The following is a 16,728-nucleotide window of genomic DNA, read 5'->3' as shown; positions in this document are numbered from 1 at the left end:
GCCCGATATTCCCCTCATTTACAGTCACTGGAGTTACACAGATGTAGGACTGGTGTAAGTGAGAGGAGTGTAAGTAAGAAGAGAAGTAGCCTTTAGAACTTCCTACTTCAAGAGAAAATGGGAACATTCCAACTTTTTATCTGAATATTGATTCCTAACATCAAAAGTTGTTTTTGAAATCAAAAATGTATCTTTTCTTTTTCCCCTACCCTTAGCCCCAGCCCCTCCCACACATATGCAGCTAGGGCCAGATCATCAGCTGGTGTAAATCAGTGAAATAAGTGGAACTATGCTCATTTACAGCAACTGAGGATCTGGTCTCTAATTTACAGAGACCCGGGCATTAGGGTCTTGATCCAGCAAAGCATTTAAGCACAGGCTTAACTTCAAGAACGTTAGTAGTTCCATTGACTTTTATGGGACTACTTGCATGTTTAAATGTTTTGCTGGATCAGGGCATAAGTGCTTTATGAGAAAGGGCATGCTAATTTATACTTTAAAAGAACCTTTCATTTTTAAAAATATGTTCTGTTCGGGAGGTTTTATACACACAGAAAAAAAATCTCTGTAGGGGAGTTATGGTTCTTGTGCAGTTGTTGCAAGCCAATGAGTTTCACTTATTTTGGCTTGTCATAAACTGATTTTTATTTCAGCAAAAGCAGAAGTTGTATCAGCCTTCCCATTGGTGAAGGTTAAAGGTACAACTCAGTGTAGTTCATCAATGTTTCAACCGGAATCTTATCTGCCTACTTAAAAGCATACAAACAGATAAGGGAGGGGAGGGCTTGAAAAGGGAATGAGAGTATCAGACGGTATAAAAAACAGTATTCATAATTCACTTGAAATAAGGAACAATGGCTTTGTTTGTAATTTACTTTCCAAGTTTCCATCATATGTTTTCTTTTTTCCAGTTATTTAATTTTCATGTGGAATTCACATGTAGGTTAGAGGGAAATGCATCAGAAATTGGACTACTGCAGCAGGAGAGGAGGAAGGTTTTTTGTGCTCATTCCTATGTGCTTTTCTCATTTTTGAAAGAACATATTTATGCTTATTGTCAAATACAGCCTGTGTAGTCAGCAAGCCCATCATTTTATCGCCTAGCAGATACAGTGTTTAAATCCATCTTATTATAATAGATTTTTTGCCAGGGACACCTACATAGTGAAGTCAAGTGCAAGTGATAAAGGTGGAGGTTCCAATCCTCAGATGAGCTAAGCTGCTTTGTACTGCTCCTCCAGCCAGGATACCCAGGTAGCAAGAGGATCACCCCCATGTAGGCTGAATCTGCAGTGGCAAAGGACCGGCATAGTAACTCCTATGTACTTCTCTATGAGCTCACAGCATAAGGAGTGTGGCTATAATGTCCCTGCATCTCAGTGCTCTATCTACTAGCCTGTTTGGACCATAGACTGCTCTAAGTTACGCTGGAGGACTGGCCATTTGCACAGTAACCCCAGAATTAACTGAGAAAAGGTATCTTAAAGCAACTTTGCCACTTGCCACACTCCCCACCAGCTGCATTGCACGCTCCTCTGCTACAGCTGAGCATCCGACCCAGGGTCTCTAGTGGATATCACTGTAGTGATTATGTCGACAAGGGGCCTGATTCTCCTATGACCCAAGTGTGTCTAAATCCATTGAATTCCACGATGTTACACCTGATTTGCACAGTGTAAGTGGAGGAGATAAAGGCCCAATATGCTTAGATTCAGACATTTCTATAGAGTTATTCAGCCACACAATACAACTGTAATCATTTGAGTTCTCAGCCTTCTATTAAAGTCCTTCCTTAGCTGTTGTGAAATGAAAATTGTTGCTGCTTGATCATAAGCTTTCATTGTTTTAGATGGATACATTAAAACAATCGTGGTGGAGATTGACTATGATTCTTTAAAAAGAAAACAAAGACCTTCCATGAGTGCTTCCCTGAGACGAGCAGACAATGACCAAGAAGTGTATGATGATGTTGGAGAGCAGGACAGTATCAGCAGGTATGTGTGAACCCACTCAAGGAAGTTGATTTAATCCAATTTGATAGATTAACCCAACCAACCCAAATGAGGAAAACTACAACACAGAAACGAAGCATTTTTAATTTATATATTCTTGCTGACACAAAACATCAGATTTTAAAATACCTGAAATTACAGTGAGTATGATTTAAAAAACAGCATATGCTGGTCTGAGGCATTTGAGTTTTACCATAATATTTCCTGTACTTAGAATGGGAAATACTACAAATTCCATGGTGAAGTTCACAACCATGGCACATTAAATGCTGCTTGTTTAATGATACCCACTGTATGAGTTGGAGGCATTGTGGGACTTCTGTCTGGGCAGTCTGTAACTTTAAGTTACAGTATCTAAGCCAATCTGTTCAATATGCCTGTCTTAGTCAATATTTTCAGCTTCAGAAGCCATCTTGCTTGTTTAATCAGGCATCCAAATCATTTCATGATTCATTTCAGCTCTAGGTTCAGAACATTAAACTGTCAATACAATCAAAACGATACTGGGTGACATAAAACTTACTGACATAAAGAGTTGAGATGTATGAAAGAAGACAAAATTCTACCTCGTTTAGCTAATTACATTCTCTGTGAGAAGAAAATGACATTGAACTGCAAACTCTGGATGAAATCCATAAATTCTTTTTCAGTAGTTACACTACCTTTGTTTAGGTAAAACCTCCACTGACTTCACAAGGACTTCAGGATTTGGCCCAATGAGATGCATGCTAGGCTGTGAGCAGAGTGGCTGTTCTCTATTTACCACAATTTATGACACTGCTCAACTTTTTACAAATATAAAACAGACTCTCGTAGCAAATGAAAAACAGCTAATCATATAAGAAAAATGTAACTGGCCTAAAAAGAATGAAGTAGTGAGAGAAGTAAGAATGAAAGAAGGAATCTAGCATCTAGAAGCATTTATGCATAATAGAGGATAATAACAGTGGAAGTGTAGAAAATACTAGCAGAACTCCATAGAAGGAAATGAGATGAACTGCAGGACTCCCATCGATGAAGCACAAAACGGATCACAGAACAAACAACACAGTTCTCTCCTTCTCTCTTAAAGTTGCATGATGCCCTTTCTAGTCCACAGGTACAAAAGGCCCTAAAAGCGAAGGAAGCATTGCAGCTGCACATGTCTACTCCTCACTCCCATGCATTCCCTCAGCCCATAAGCCTTGGGCCTTCTGTGTCTCTTCACACAAATGTGGAGGGATGTTTGGAGGCATGACTGGGACAGACCTTGGGAGGGATCAGTGGCTAACACAGTTAACCTCGCAGCCTCAACAAATGCCATAGCCAGGCTGTGGAGGATTTCCCTTCTGGAGGAGAATTCTCCAGTGGCATGGCAGCCCTCCTATTAGTATCTAGGATACTCCCCATCTCTTGACACACAGGTGTGGCTGGAATAAAGGGGAGGTGGCTGGGTTGCAGCTGCACGCAGCTTTTCCTCAGCTGCCAAAACATCCCCTAGCTGCTCTGAGCAGCTGGACATAAAATAACAGGATAGTATTTTCTCCCTATTTTAAGAGGGGCCCAAATGAGCAACTGGTGCTTCCCTGGAGCTGGGAGCACAGAGGTTGCTTAAAGCTACCTTCCTCTGCTGCGCATTGGATTATGCCAATCACAGTTTAGCCATACCGGAGAATCAAGCTACACTCACTAGTCCAGGTCAGAGTCAATTCCAACGTTAATTACCTCACTGCAGAAGCATTTTTAGACCTCTCCTTTTCATGATGGATATTACAATCATCCATCTCAATTCAAGGAATTTAGATGTGCTGTGTTTTCAACAGCCAATCAGGACGGATGCATATTTATTTATTAAACTGGATAATTTAGAAAATAGTTGACTATATATGTGGGTTTAAGGATGATTCCTTATACTTTTGTGTATTACTAATAACAGTAAAAGGCTGTACAGTGAATACAGGGCTGGAACTTGCTTTGAGGCCCTGTAATTCATTAAACCCTTCAAGCTATATTCTGGCATTTTTATCTTCTCTAGTGATTTATAGCCTTGTATTCAGTTCATGAGCTTGAATTATCCTGCATATATCAAAATATCTGACACATGCACCAATATGTTTTGAGACCAACATAAGATCCCCATAATAAAAAATTCGCTAACCAAAACTTATTGTAACTGGTAATGTGCCATTGGTAATTACTCCAATTTTTAATAAAAGCCTAAGACCGCTGAAGTTCATGATATACTGAAATTTGATGGCATGAGGCATTTTAAAGAAAAAATGTTATGTATGGTTTTGATTTGAAAGTAGGAACGCTTAAGTTGCTATAACCCTGCTATTGGTTGCATTGAATCGCAGTTAGAAAAATGAGCTCATACCAATTTATATAGCACTTGGAATACTCTAGGAACATGAAATTTAGAAAATTAAGGCATCATTTGATCAGATCTAGTTATGGTGTATTGTCATAATTTCATTTATTTACCTTTATGTCTTATGAAAATGGCATGATCGCGGATGGAATCTTATCTATATATACATTGAATTAAAGTTTTGGAGTCAGGTTATGCCACCCTTACTTACAATAAGCAGTACATTAGTCCATTAATAGTCTCACTGATGTCAACAGGAACATAAAGTACATCTAAAATTAAATACAGTGATGAGTGCCTTAGCAATACCTACAAATATAAATAAATAGTAGCACTTCTTTCTGAAATCAAATGAAAACGAGGCTTTGTTGGAAATTGCTAACTATGTTTTAAAGAACAAGGAGCAAATTTTGTGCTCACGTAAATTGGCACAACTCTATTGTCTTCAGTGAATCTGTACCAGTTTATATACACACAGAATTTGGGTCCTAACTTTTATTACGAGATCGAGTCCCCTTATTTGTTTTTACATTAAACACAGAGCTATAGATAATTGTACCATATTTCTTCTAGAATGCTACTTTATAATAGTCTTGGGTGCCTCTTTCCTTGGGATGAACTATTCCAGAGGAAGTGGGTAGAGGCAGGAATTGTTGGAGTAAAATACTAGGTTACCAGAAAATATTTGACATATTCAAATCATTAGGCTTCATCTCTCTTCATATAAGAGCCTATTCATTCATGAGCGGGATGAGGAGCTCTCTTGTGCATCAGTGAGAGAGAAACCAATTTCTGATTTTGGGTGCCTAATGGACACTAATCTATCATAGTGATGAGTGTGGTGAAGAAAGACAGAGAGAGAGAAAGAATTGGTACATTTGGGCATTTAGAAGGTCAGTATTTCGGCACACAAAATGGACATTTACTTTCCTGAGTGCCCATCTGAGCATCTAGATTTGGATGTAGTATTTGGATGGATCCATGTGTTTTAAAGTATACTACATTTAGAGCATATGTCAAGAAAAAGTGTGGGTGTTTGTTGTTTTCTTTTTACAATGAATGAAAAGTTTTTTAACTTTTGTTCTTCCAGCCAAAGTGGTCGAAGTGGAACTGGAGGTGAGTTTTATTTTTATTACATATATTTTTTGGTTTGTGTTTTATTTAGTGCTTACCCACAGATGCAGACCTTTGTGATTTCCAGATAATGGGGTAATTACCCACAAGTATGCAAATATTATTTAGCAAGTGGTAAACTATGAGGCACAATGGTTTAATGCAGTTGTCTTTCACCTGTGGAAACTTGGATGAATCAGATACAACACCTTTCTTGGTCTCTTCTCCCCCCCCCCCTCCCCCCCCAGCAACACAGAAGGAAGATCCCACCCAACTAAGTATTGTTCTCAGTTGACAGTCTGAGCAGAGAGGTCAGAGACTGATTAAAAGGACAGGAGTACTTGTGGCACCTTAGAGATTAACAAATTTATTAGAGCATAAGCTTTCGTTGGCTACAGCCCACTTCATCGGATGCATAGAATGGAACATACAGTAAGAAGAAATATATATACATACAGATAAGTTGGAAGTTGCCATACAAACTGTGAGAGGCTAATTAGTTAAGATGAGCTATTATCAGCAGGAGAAAAAAACTTTTGTAGTGATAATCAAGATGGCCCATTTAGACAATTGACAAGAAGGTGTGAGGATACTTAACATGGGGAAATAGATTCAATATGTGTAATGACCCAGCCACTCCCAGTCTCTATTCAAACCCAAGTTAATGGTATCTAGTTTGCATATTAATTCAAGCTCAGCAGTTTCTCGTTGGAGTCTGTTTCTGAAGCTTTTCTGTTGCAAAATTGCCACCCTTAAATCTTTTACTGAGTGGCCAGAGAGGTTGAAGTGTTCTCCTACCGGTTTTTGAATGTTATGATTCCTGATGTCAGATTTGTGTCCATTTATTCTTTTACGTAGAGACTGTCCAGTTTGGCCAATGTACATGGCAGAGGGGCATTGCTGGCACATGATGGCATATATCACATTGGTAGATGTGCAGGTGAACGAGCCCCTGATGACGTGGCTAATGTGATTAGGTCCTACGATGGTGTGACTTGAATAAATATGTGGGCAGAGTTGGCATGGGGCTTTGGTGCAAGGATAGGTTCCTGGGTTAGTGGTTCTGTTGTGTGGTGTGTGGTTGCTGGTGAGTATTTGCTTCAGGTTGGGGGGCTGTCTGTAAGCGAGGACTGGCCTGTCTCCCAAGATCTGTGAGAGTGATGGGTCGTCCTTCAGGATAGGTTGTAAATCCTTGATGATGCGTTGGAGAGGTTTTAATTGCGGGCTGTCACTCTGAAACCTGACTGGACAGGGAGACTGAACTACCCTTTCACTCCATCAGGTGGTGTTCATAGATCAGGATTGAGGCACGGGGAGAGGGGGGAACGACACCAATATGGGGAAGCTTGCATTGCTGCTGCCTCTGATTCACATCTTCTGTACATGAATAGAGGATGTCAATCTTTAAGAATGTCAGTCTGGCACCTTTATGTTCATCTGGCACCTTTCACCTGTACTAAAGTCACACACAAAAATAAAATTAAAAAGTCACAAACCCTGTTACTGAGTTGGTCAAACGCATAATAGCTCTCCAGTTTTCATCAATTACTTATTTGTTTTCAATGTTCAACTTATTATTGGCATTATTTTATGTACTTACTACCGGCCAGTCTCAAGCTGGTATAAATCAGAAGAGCTTCATTGACAAAAGGAGCTCTGCTAATTTACACCAGCTGAGGACCTAGCCCAGTACATTTAATATTACAAGTGCCTCAGAGAAGTGGCAGCCTATAGCAAACTAGTGGTTAATGTCCCACTGTAACAGAATCGGAGTATTCATGGATTATTTCACTTTTCAATCTATTAAAGTGATGTTCCCACCTCCTCTTCCTGATGAAGAAATTTATGATGGAATTGATGACGAAGATGTTAATGCTAGGTAAGTGTTTATATCATTTATGATCGTTACCCATTTGAACTCAGTCCCATAGCTTTTTATTTTAAATTTGGGATAATCATTAACAAGTATTTGGCTAGCTCTTCAGTTGGTGTAAACATGAATGGTTCCATTGACTTCAGAAAGACACACAGAACTTGAATGGCACCAAACTATTCCAGCAGTGAACAGAATCAAAAACAAGAAGGTATGAACTGAAGATAAGAACTGAGCTCTATGGTACTTCTGGAGAAAATTTTTTTTAAACAATAGGATAATTAATATATGGAATGGATTAATAAAGGCAGCAAAAGAAGCTGCATCCAAAACCCAACTGAACACAATGATCCTTAGAGGAAAGAGATGAAAGGTACAGATGCTAGCTTGCTAAATGACAACATACAAACATTAAATGTGAATGACCTAAAAGAGATGGATCATTTTCTTCCAGTCCAGGATGTTACTTATTATAAATGCCTAAAACAGGGGATACTTTCTGACTGCTTCCACTTTCTGTCTCCTATACATTACACTGCACTGTTGGGATGGTTTCCAGTGCAATGCAGAGTTATTCTTAACACTTTCTACTTTGCTGTAAGTACACTGCAGTATGTCCGATCTTGTGTGCTTGTGCTATATAGGCCTCAGTCTGCAACCAACACCTCTCAAGCAGACCTTTGCAACTGCACTGAGCCAATTGCAGGCTTGGGGCCTTAGACTCTGATCCTACAGCACATACCTAACTATACTCAGATGTCTAGTCTTATTGAGCTGCATAAGACTATGCAAGAGTTAGGCATGTGGTTATGTATTTCCAGGATCTGGGCCTTAGTTAGCCACTGGTTTTTGCACGGCTGTTGTTCTAATAGCATTTTTAATTCTATATTTATTAGGTACGAACATTTTAGAAAATAAGTTAATAGGTGTCTATTCTCACTTCATGGTATGCCCCTAGTTCTCATTAAGGAGAATTACGTGCATCAACCAGGAGCTGAAAATGGCCAATTTAAGAGAGAATGTCCCATTCTGCATTGTGATAATTGCATGCATACTCCAAAGGTCTATATCACAGGATGAAGATAAGAATGACTCCCGGTCCTGGGGACTTTTGAAGATGTTAAAGGGAAAAGATGACAAAAAGAAAAGTGTACGAGAGAAAACAACCAAAGTCAATGAGGCAGAAGATAATGGAGGTTCCTTGTAAGAGTCTGCCATGAAAATACAGTGCACAACAACTAATGCTAACATAGTGTTGATCCTGTGCTACTAACATGTTCTCACAGCAACTTAATCAGTCACGAATCAAACTGCACACAGATAAACAGACTTTGAAATAATATTGCTCTCCGTTACCTACTGCAGCATGTCCTTTCCCATGCTATGCTGTCTTTATTAATGACAGAATGTATGAAGCACATATATTTGACTTCAGGTTCAAAGAGAATAGATGTCCCAATCCAGCACAGCATGTACACACATTCTTAAGTTCTTCTCTATTCAGTAAAACATTGATTTCAATGGGACTTCATCATGTGCTTAAAGTGAAGCATGTGCTTAAGTCCTTTGATGAATAGGGATGGACTGCTGAACTGGGTCAAAATGCTTACTAATTGATTTCTGCAAGCTTATAACATGAAATCATCCTATAATATGGTCTTAGAACTGTCCAGAGGACATATTTTCAATTGTATAATATAAGCGTTCTGTGTTAACAAAATGTTTTTATTTGCCCAAAGAACTCAATCACTAAATTAAAATATTATTTTTGCTGTGAAAAACAGGGCTTTATTCATCAGAACATCCCAGCTACTTTGTGCCTTTCTGGTGACACGACTTTGTTATAAACTCAGCAAAAGTTACTTTTATTTGCATCGCTAGCATGGCACTAACCAGCTGCTGTATACTGGTGAATCTGGCCCTATGAGCCCAAAATATGGATAATATACAAAACAGAAGAATTGCAAAGATGGTCTCCTCCTCTTACCGGATTCTCCTCCTATTCAAAAAACCTCTCCAATTCTTACAAGCAGTTCTCCATAATTTCTGATTCCAAACACTCAATGAAGCCACAAATCACATGCTCTCTGTCTAAAAGAAGACTATGAAATATGGAGAAACATTAAAAAAAATCACAGCAGAACCCCTTTATTTGGTCCAATCCTGCTCCCATTGGCTTTGTCAACAATTACAGTTTCTGGGTTATCTCCCACAGTTGTCATACGACTGGCGCATCTCCTCCAGTGTTACCAGTGAAGGAGAAATAGAGTAGAAATAGAGTACCCCAGTTCTGAACACGTTTACCTGATACACTGATAAAAACCACATGCCCGTTTCTAGTGTTGGCGGAGAGGCACAAATTTAACAATAGGTAATGTGCACACCAGTGTTGTGAATTGGCTATCACGGGTTTAAACGAGGAGAAAGTCTGTTCATTTGATTATAATTATTTAATGAAGATTGCATTTTTTTCAGCATGAATCCTCCAATAAAGACGTTTGGGAAAGGTAAGCAATAACCCAATGTAATTTTTTACTGTTTTATTTTTATATTAATTCTTGCAGCATAATGTAGTTCACACCAACACTGCTGCATATATTGTTCTGAATTGTGTTATTCACAGAAAAAAAATATCAAAAATAAGAATCAGGATTTCCCATTGATTAAATTTTGAAATACCTTAGCTGACCTACAAATGTAATGTTGGGTCTGTAAAAGGCAGTGTACCTTTAATAAATTGTCATGCTTTTTTGCTTATGAGTCATAGAATCATTGAAGTGTAGGACTGGAAGGGACCTCAAGAGGTCATCTAGTCCAGTCCCCTGCACTCAAGGCAGGACTAAGTATTATCTAGCCCATCCTTGACAGGTGTTTGACTAACCTGCACTTAAAATTCTCCAATGATGGAGATTCTGCAACCTCCTTGGGCAATTTATTCAAGTGTTTTTTGTAATGTCCAACCTAAACTGCCCTTGCTGCAATTTAAGCCCATTGCTTCCTGTCCTATCTTCAGAGGTTAAAGAGAACAATTTTTCTCTTCCGCATGTCTTATTTCATTCATCATACAGTATAAACAGTTGTAGTTAGAAAGAAATATTGAATGCATGGTTTTAAAAATGTGCAATTACACAGAAGTGATGAACACTTTTGTTTTGTTTTTAAATAATGCACTCTCTTGTTAAGGCCACAAACACTGGTAAATATCAACCCAACTATAGAATATTAAGCAAATTCTTAAGATTCTTGTTGCTGCTGCCTAAAACCAGAACTTAAGCCTACATTTCCTGTAATCACTTTTTTTAGTCACCGACTGACTTGATGTGTTGATCAACAACTAATGCCTTTCTGCAAACATAGAGGTCCAGCTTCAAAGTATAATTTTGGGGCCTGATTCTCACTTATGCTATGGCCTCTTCCCACTGCTCCAGCAGTGTAAAATATAAAGTAGTCATAAAGATAATATAAAATTGATTCATACCCAGTATAAGGCATCTTTATGTTACCAGTGTGGTGTAAAATGGCCTTAGTGTGAATGAAAATCAAGCCAAAAATACATACTTTGAGGTAGCACAGTGGGAAATGACCTAATTAAATTGAAGATTAAAGGCCACTGCATTAAACAACGTGTGCTAAAACTTGTTTAATCTTAAAAAGATTAAAATGTCAGTGAATACTCATTGTTTATTATTAATTGTTTTATTCTGAAAAGACTGGCTGATTTTAGTGTAAATTTGTCCTGCATGGTGAGACAATCCACAATGAAAAGCTGCCTGTTAACTATAAAATATATGGATACACTTCATGCTGCAATGTATTGTCCTCTTGAACATACATTTTGTTACAGCCTGGGACTGTATCCACTACCCAAAGACTGCATACTAATCTTTGTTTTGAACCCTGCTGTTTCAGATGCAGGAGAGAATGATGTTTATGATGATGTAGAATCATCCGAATTCCCTCCTCCACCAGTAGAAATTGGGTAAGTGAAAATAAAAGTTATACTTGTGGGAAAAAATTATATATGGTGTGACACATTTTCAAAGTATTTGCTAATGGCAAATTGTTACATTACTCAGCTTGTGTATCTTGTTTGCTGTTGCCAGGTACTGTAGTTCTCGTTGCCTGGGTGTTGGCACTGTAAATTAAAAGTTCAAATCCTGCATTTGCAGTTAAAACAACAATGGAATTAGGCTGCTAGAGTAAATAGGCTTTGCAACATGCCCTGAATTTCAACAAATTCAGGCTCTGTTGGCCGAAAGGGAGAAATGAATTCCAGAGTCAAGGACTTCCTGCTGTAAATGCCCTGCCTTTAGTCTCTCTGTTTAAACCTAGGGACTGATACCTTGTGTGCTATGGTTGATCTCAGCTGCTCCAGTATCATGTGAAGAGAGAAGGCAATCATAGAAAATTGGGGTTGGAAGAGACCTCAGGAGTTCATCTAGTCCAACTCCCCGCTCAAAGCAGGACCAACCCCAACTAAATCGTCCCAGCCAGGGCTTTGTCAAGCTAGGCCTTAAAAACCTCTAAGGTTACATCCCTAATGTATCCAGGACCCAAACCACTTAGAGACTTATGTGTTACATTAACACCTGGTTTTGTACCTGGAGATGAACTGGCAGTCAGGGCAGAGATGTATTATACTAATATTATGTATTTTGATGTATTATACACCGGGATCAAAGATGTGACCAGGGAAGAGTATAAAAGAGTATATGACCAGGGAAGAGTATAAAAATATTGCTCGGGCATGTAGGAATGAAATCAGGAGGGCCAAATCGCACCTGGAGCTGCAGCTAGCAAGAGATGTCAAGAGTAACAAGAAGGGTTTCTTCAGGTATGTTGGCAACAAGAAGAAAGCCAAGGAAAGTGTGGGCCCCTTACTGAATGAGGGAGGCAACCTAGTGACAGAGGATGTGGAAAAAGCTAATGTACTCAATGCTTTTTTTGCCTCTGTCTTCACGAACAAGGTCAGCTCCCAGACTGCTGCGCTGGGCATCACAGCATGGGGAGTAGATGGCCAGCCCTCAGTGGAGAAAGAGGTGGTTAGGGACTATTTAGAAAAACTGGAAGTGCACAAGTCCATGGGGCTGGACGAGTTGCATCCGAGAGTGCTAAAGGAATTGGCGGCTGTGATTGCAGAGCCATTGGCCATTATCTTTGAAAACTCGTGGTGAATGGGGGAAGTCCCAGATGACTGGAAAAAGGCTAATGTAGTGCCAATCTTTAAAAAAGGGAAGAAGGAGAATCCTGGGAACTACAGGCCAGTCAGCCTCACCTCAGTCCCCGGAAAAATCATGGAGCAGGTCCTCAAAGAATCAATCCTGAAGCACTTACATGAGAGGAAAGTGATCAGGAACAGTCAGCATGGATTCACCAAGGGAAGGTCATGCCTGACTAATCTAATCGCCTTCTATGATGAGATTACTGATTCTGTGGATGAAGGGAAAGCAGTGGATGTATTGTTTCTTGACTTTAGCAAAGCTTTTGACACGGTCTCCCACAGTATTCTTGTCAGCAAGTTAAAGAAGTATGGGCTGGATGAATGCACTATAAGGTGGGTAGAAAGTTGGCTAGATTGTCGGGCTCAACGGGTAGTGATCAATGGCTCCATGTCTAGTTAGCAGCCGGTGTCAAATGGAGTGCCCCAGGGGTCGGTCCTGGGGCCGGTTTTGTTCAATATCTTCATAAATGATCTGGAGGATGGTGTGGATTGCACCCTCAGCAAATTTGCGGATGATACTAAACTAGGAGGAGTGGTAGATACGCTGGAGGGCAGGGATAGGATACAGAGGGACCTAGACAAATTGGAGGATTGGGCCAAAAGAAATCTGAAGAGGTTCAATAAGGATAAGTGCAGGGTCCTGCACTTAGGACGGAAGAACCCAATGCACCGCTACAAACTAGGGACCGAATGGCTAGGCAGCAGTTCTGCGGAAAAGGACCTGGGGTGACAGTGGACGAGAAGCTGAATATGAAGCAGTGTGCCCTTGTTGCCAAGAAGGCCAATGGCATTTTAGGATGTATAAGTAGGGGCATAGCGAGCAGATCGAGGGACGTGATCGTACCCCTCTATTCGACATTGGTGAGGCCTCATCTGGAGTACTGTGTCCAGTTTTGGGCCCCACACTACAAGAAGGATGTGGATAAATTGGAGAGAGTCCAGCGAAGGGCAACAAAAATGATTATGGGACTGGAACACATGACTTATGAGGAGAGGCTGAGGGAACTGGGATTGTTTAGTCTGCAGAAGAGAAGAATGAGCGGGGATTTGATAGCTACTTTCAACTACCTGAGAGGTGGTTCCAGAGAGGATGGTTCTAGACTATTCTCAGTGGTAGAAGAGGACAGGACAAGGAGTAATGGTCTCAAGTTGCAGTGGGGGAGGTTTAGGTTGGATATTAGGAAAAACTTTTTCACCAAGAGGGTGGTGAAACACTGGAATGTGTTACCTAGGGAGGTGGTAGAATCTCCTTCCTTAGAAGTTTTTAAGGTCAGGCTTGACAAAGCCCTGGCTGGGATGATTTAATTGGGGATTGGTCCTGCTTTGAGCAGGGGGTTGGACTAGATGACCTCCTGAGGTCCCTTCCAACCCTGATATTCTGTGATTCTATGATTCTATGTATTACACTACTTGCTAAGAGGACCAGTAACTAAACAGGCTGTCATACACTTCCCTTGCTGACTTTTCATCATAGACTTCAGTACAACCCCAGTAGAAAGCATGTCAGTAACCCAATCTGGAGGTGACAAAGACACAGAACTTTAGCAACATCCACATACAAAGGAAGGACCAGACCCACCATTTTCAGGCTATTTCAACAGCCTCCCCATGTGAAAGGTTCTGTGGTTTTCAGCCCTAGAAAGATCAGAAAGACAGGAGGTGGAGTCAAAGCTCAACTTTCCAGAAGTGGAGGGATGGAGGGTGACAAAGGAATTCAGTCTCTGCCACAGACAGTCTGACAGCATGGAAATAACAATGGCACTCTAGGTGGACCTTGTGTATATTTGTGTGGTGCAGATTCCCTGGAATAGTGAGGCCATTTATGGTCACATAGGCTTAAGGCTGCTATTCTGTGAGAGGCTAGAACTATCGAGGCAGCTCCACAATTCATCTAGATTACAAAACCTGTTGCACAACAAGCATACATGTTCCCCAGAAAACCACATCCTGCATAGGGTTCTAAAATGGTGTCATTTATCTAATCTATAGTATGTAGGTGAGAGGTATTTTTTTAATAGTTTTCTTATTTTGTGTGGGTAGTACTGTACATAAATAACAGTCAGAACTCACATACACCTAATAAACATAGAAAAGAAAATATCCCTACTTTTCTATGCTTTTAAAAATCCAACTCATAGTGTGTAATGATTATCCATATTAGCACAGTAGATGTAAAAGAAATTGATCAAAGACAAATGAAGTGTAAATGCAAGTTTACTGAAGAGTCTGAAAGTGCATCACATCCTATCACATGTTACTAATTGTGTTTTGTCTCTAATCTGGTGTTTTAGATCATCATTAATGATGAAATCTCTGAGCCTCGGAAGGGGTAAAGCAGATGAGAAAGACACACGAAAGCTTAAAAAGATGGAAAAAGAGGAGAAAGAGTTCAGAAAAAAGTTTAAAGTAAGTCTTATTTGAATACAATCTAAAAATGAAAATACTTGTATGATTTATTCTCTAATTTGTAAATTATCCATTGATTTCTTCTGCCACTGAAAGGTAAAGTACTCATTTTTGGAGATCACGTGATCAGCTTTAATGGAATAATATTTACTCCACTCAATATTTTAAACATAGCTTTAAAAATTCCAATCATCAGCATTGATTTCTCCCCCTAAATGTCGATCTTGCAAAGCTTTACATAAGACATCCTATCAATTTAAATGGGAATACTACAGCAAGTAAGTATATTCTGCATGAACAAAGGTTTCAAGGACAAGGCTTATCTCAGTTAAGTCAATCCTTGATTAACAATGAAATAAAAACAAATAAAATCAAAGCAGTTTTGAGTGAGTGGCACATAGACACAGGGTCAGTGAGTGCTTGTAATAATTGACAATTTACATCCTCGTAGTGCTGAGCAAAGTTAGATACTTGATCCTCACAACCACCTTTTGAAGTAGCAAAATATGACTGTCCCCCCTTCTTTCGATGATGGAACTGACCCACAGAGGTGAATTCAGAGGTGCTGAGATCCTCAGTTTTCCTGAATTAATCAGGGGTTGTTAGAGAGCTTATTCCTTCACTCTCCCACTTCCCTGGTCCTTCTCGCATGAACAGAGAGCAACAATACCCGAAGTCCGAAGGTGCAAACAATTCAATGTTTATTGGGGTGAACTTCCAGCAAGCTTAAATACAAGTTCCTTTTTCCTTATTTTCGAATCCCAATTTACTTCCTGTTTGCCCCTAATTTATATAGTAATATTCTTAGCTATACCTTAACCAATCATTCTACTGAAATTTAACTAACCAATCCTAACATATTGTAACATGATTAGCTAACCAATTATATCCCACCACCTTAATTAGATTACACCCAGCAAAATTAATTATACAGCAGACAGGAACAATCACAGAACCAGACAGAGATTATACAGACAAACAATAGCAAAGTGGGAACTCTAATGACAAAACAATACAGAAGTGAGGATTTCACATCCCAGCTATTGATAAGTGAGTTCTTGCCAGACAGGATGCTATCAAACTAAGTTTCCTTTTACATTTTCTAGGCACTTCCCTTTCTCTGGAGGTGATAGGAATTATCAGGACAGGATTGTATTCCTAACAGCCCAATAGCACCTTCTTTCAATGTGACTAGTTTGGAATGTGAGGATGTGACTGTTCGCTTCCTGGCTTATGGCTGCCTCTGCTGCTTAGCCAAAGGCCTTAGCCTAAGAACAGGGCCTCAAACTGTCACAGTAAGAGAAGGCCCTTACACCAGCAGACAGTGATTTTGATTCTTTCTTTTATACCTCTAGAACTAGCCAAGTGATAAGAATACCCCTAAATTCTTAAAGTACAGGCCTTTACAGACAGGCCTGAATATCTATATCCTAACAGGGGTTATGGGCGCTCAGCACCCTAGAAATCATAAGTGACTTGTCCAAATCAGTGTGAAAACTCAGATTAGAACTCAGGAGATTCTGTAGCCAACTCCTCAGTCAAGGAATTGACCTGCTTCAGACTTTGGTCTTCATCCATCTGACACTCTTTTTGGTAAAGTTAAATTAAACTGCAGATGTTATAGTAACATAAAATCTATATATCTTTTAGTTGTGTGTTCCTGTGGCAACTTTAGCTCTTTCAAATGACAGTTTAGGAACAAAAGTTAGTGCAAGGGTGTAGACTTGTTTATATTCAGACCCACTGGATAAGG

The 16,728-nt window shown here is 39.7% G+C and overlaps 1 protein-coding gene across 3 annotated transcripts in view; it reads left to right on the top strand.

The window, feature by feature from the left end:
- The window catches only part of FYB1 (FYN binding protein 1), a 116,515-nt gene that overhangs the window by 81,665 nt on the left and 18,122 nt on the right, over window positions 1–16,728 (top strand). For 2 of the 3 annotated variants that reach the window (XM_027828067.3, XM_043546944.1), the window contains exons 9-15: window positions 1,850–1,994; window positions 5,453–5,478; window positions 7,285–7,354; window positions 8,411–8,551; window positions 9,824–9,855; window positions 11,258–11,327; window positions 14,861–14,975. In XM_027828067.3, the coding sequence (XP_027683868.2) occupies window positions 1,850–1,994; window positions 5,453–5,478; window positions 7,285–7,354; window positions 8,411–8,551; window positions 9,824–9,855; window positions 11,258–11,327; window positions 14,861–14,975 (599 nt within the window). The remainder of the gene's footprint in view (window positions 1–1,849; window positions 1,995–5,452; window positions 5,479–7,284; window positions 7,355–8,410; window positions 8,552–9,823; window positions 9,856–11,257; window positions 11,328–14,860; window positions 14,976–16,728) is intronic. The other variant, XM_027828068.3, reaches the window with a different exon arrangement.

Source organism: Chelonia mydas, chromosome 5, assembly GCF_015237465.2.
Source record: "Chelonia mydas isolate rCheMyd1 chromosome 5, rCheMyd1.pri.v2, whole genome shotgun sequence".
NCBI lineage: Eukaryota > Metazoa > Chordata > Testudines > Cheloniidae > Chelonia > Chelonia mydas.
The sequence above is the reverse complement of the archived record's forward strand: the minus strand, read 5'-3'. Positions and strand labels throughout refer to the sequence as shown.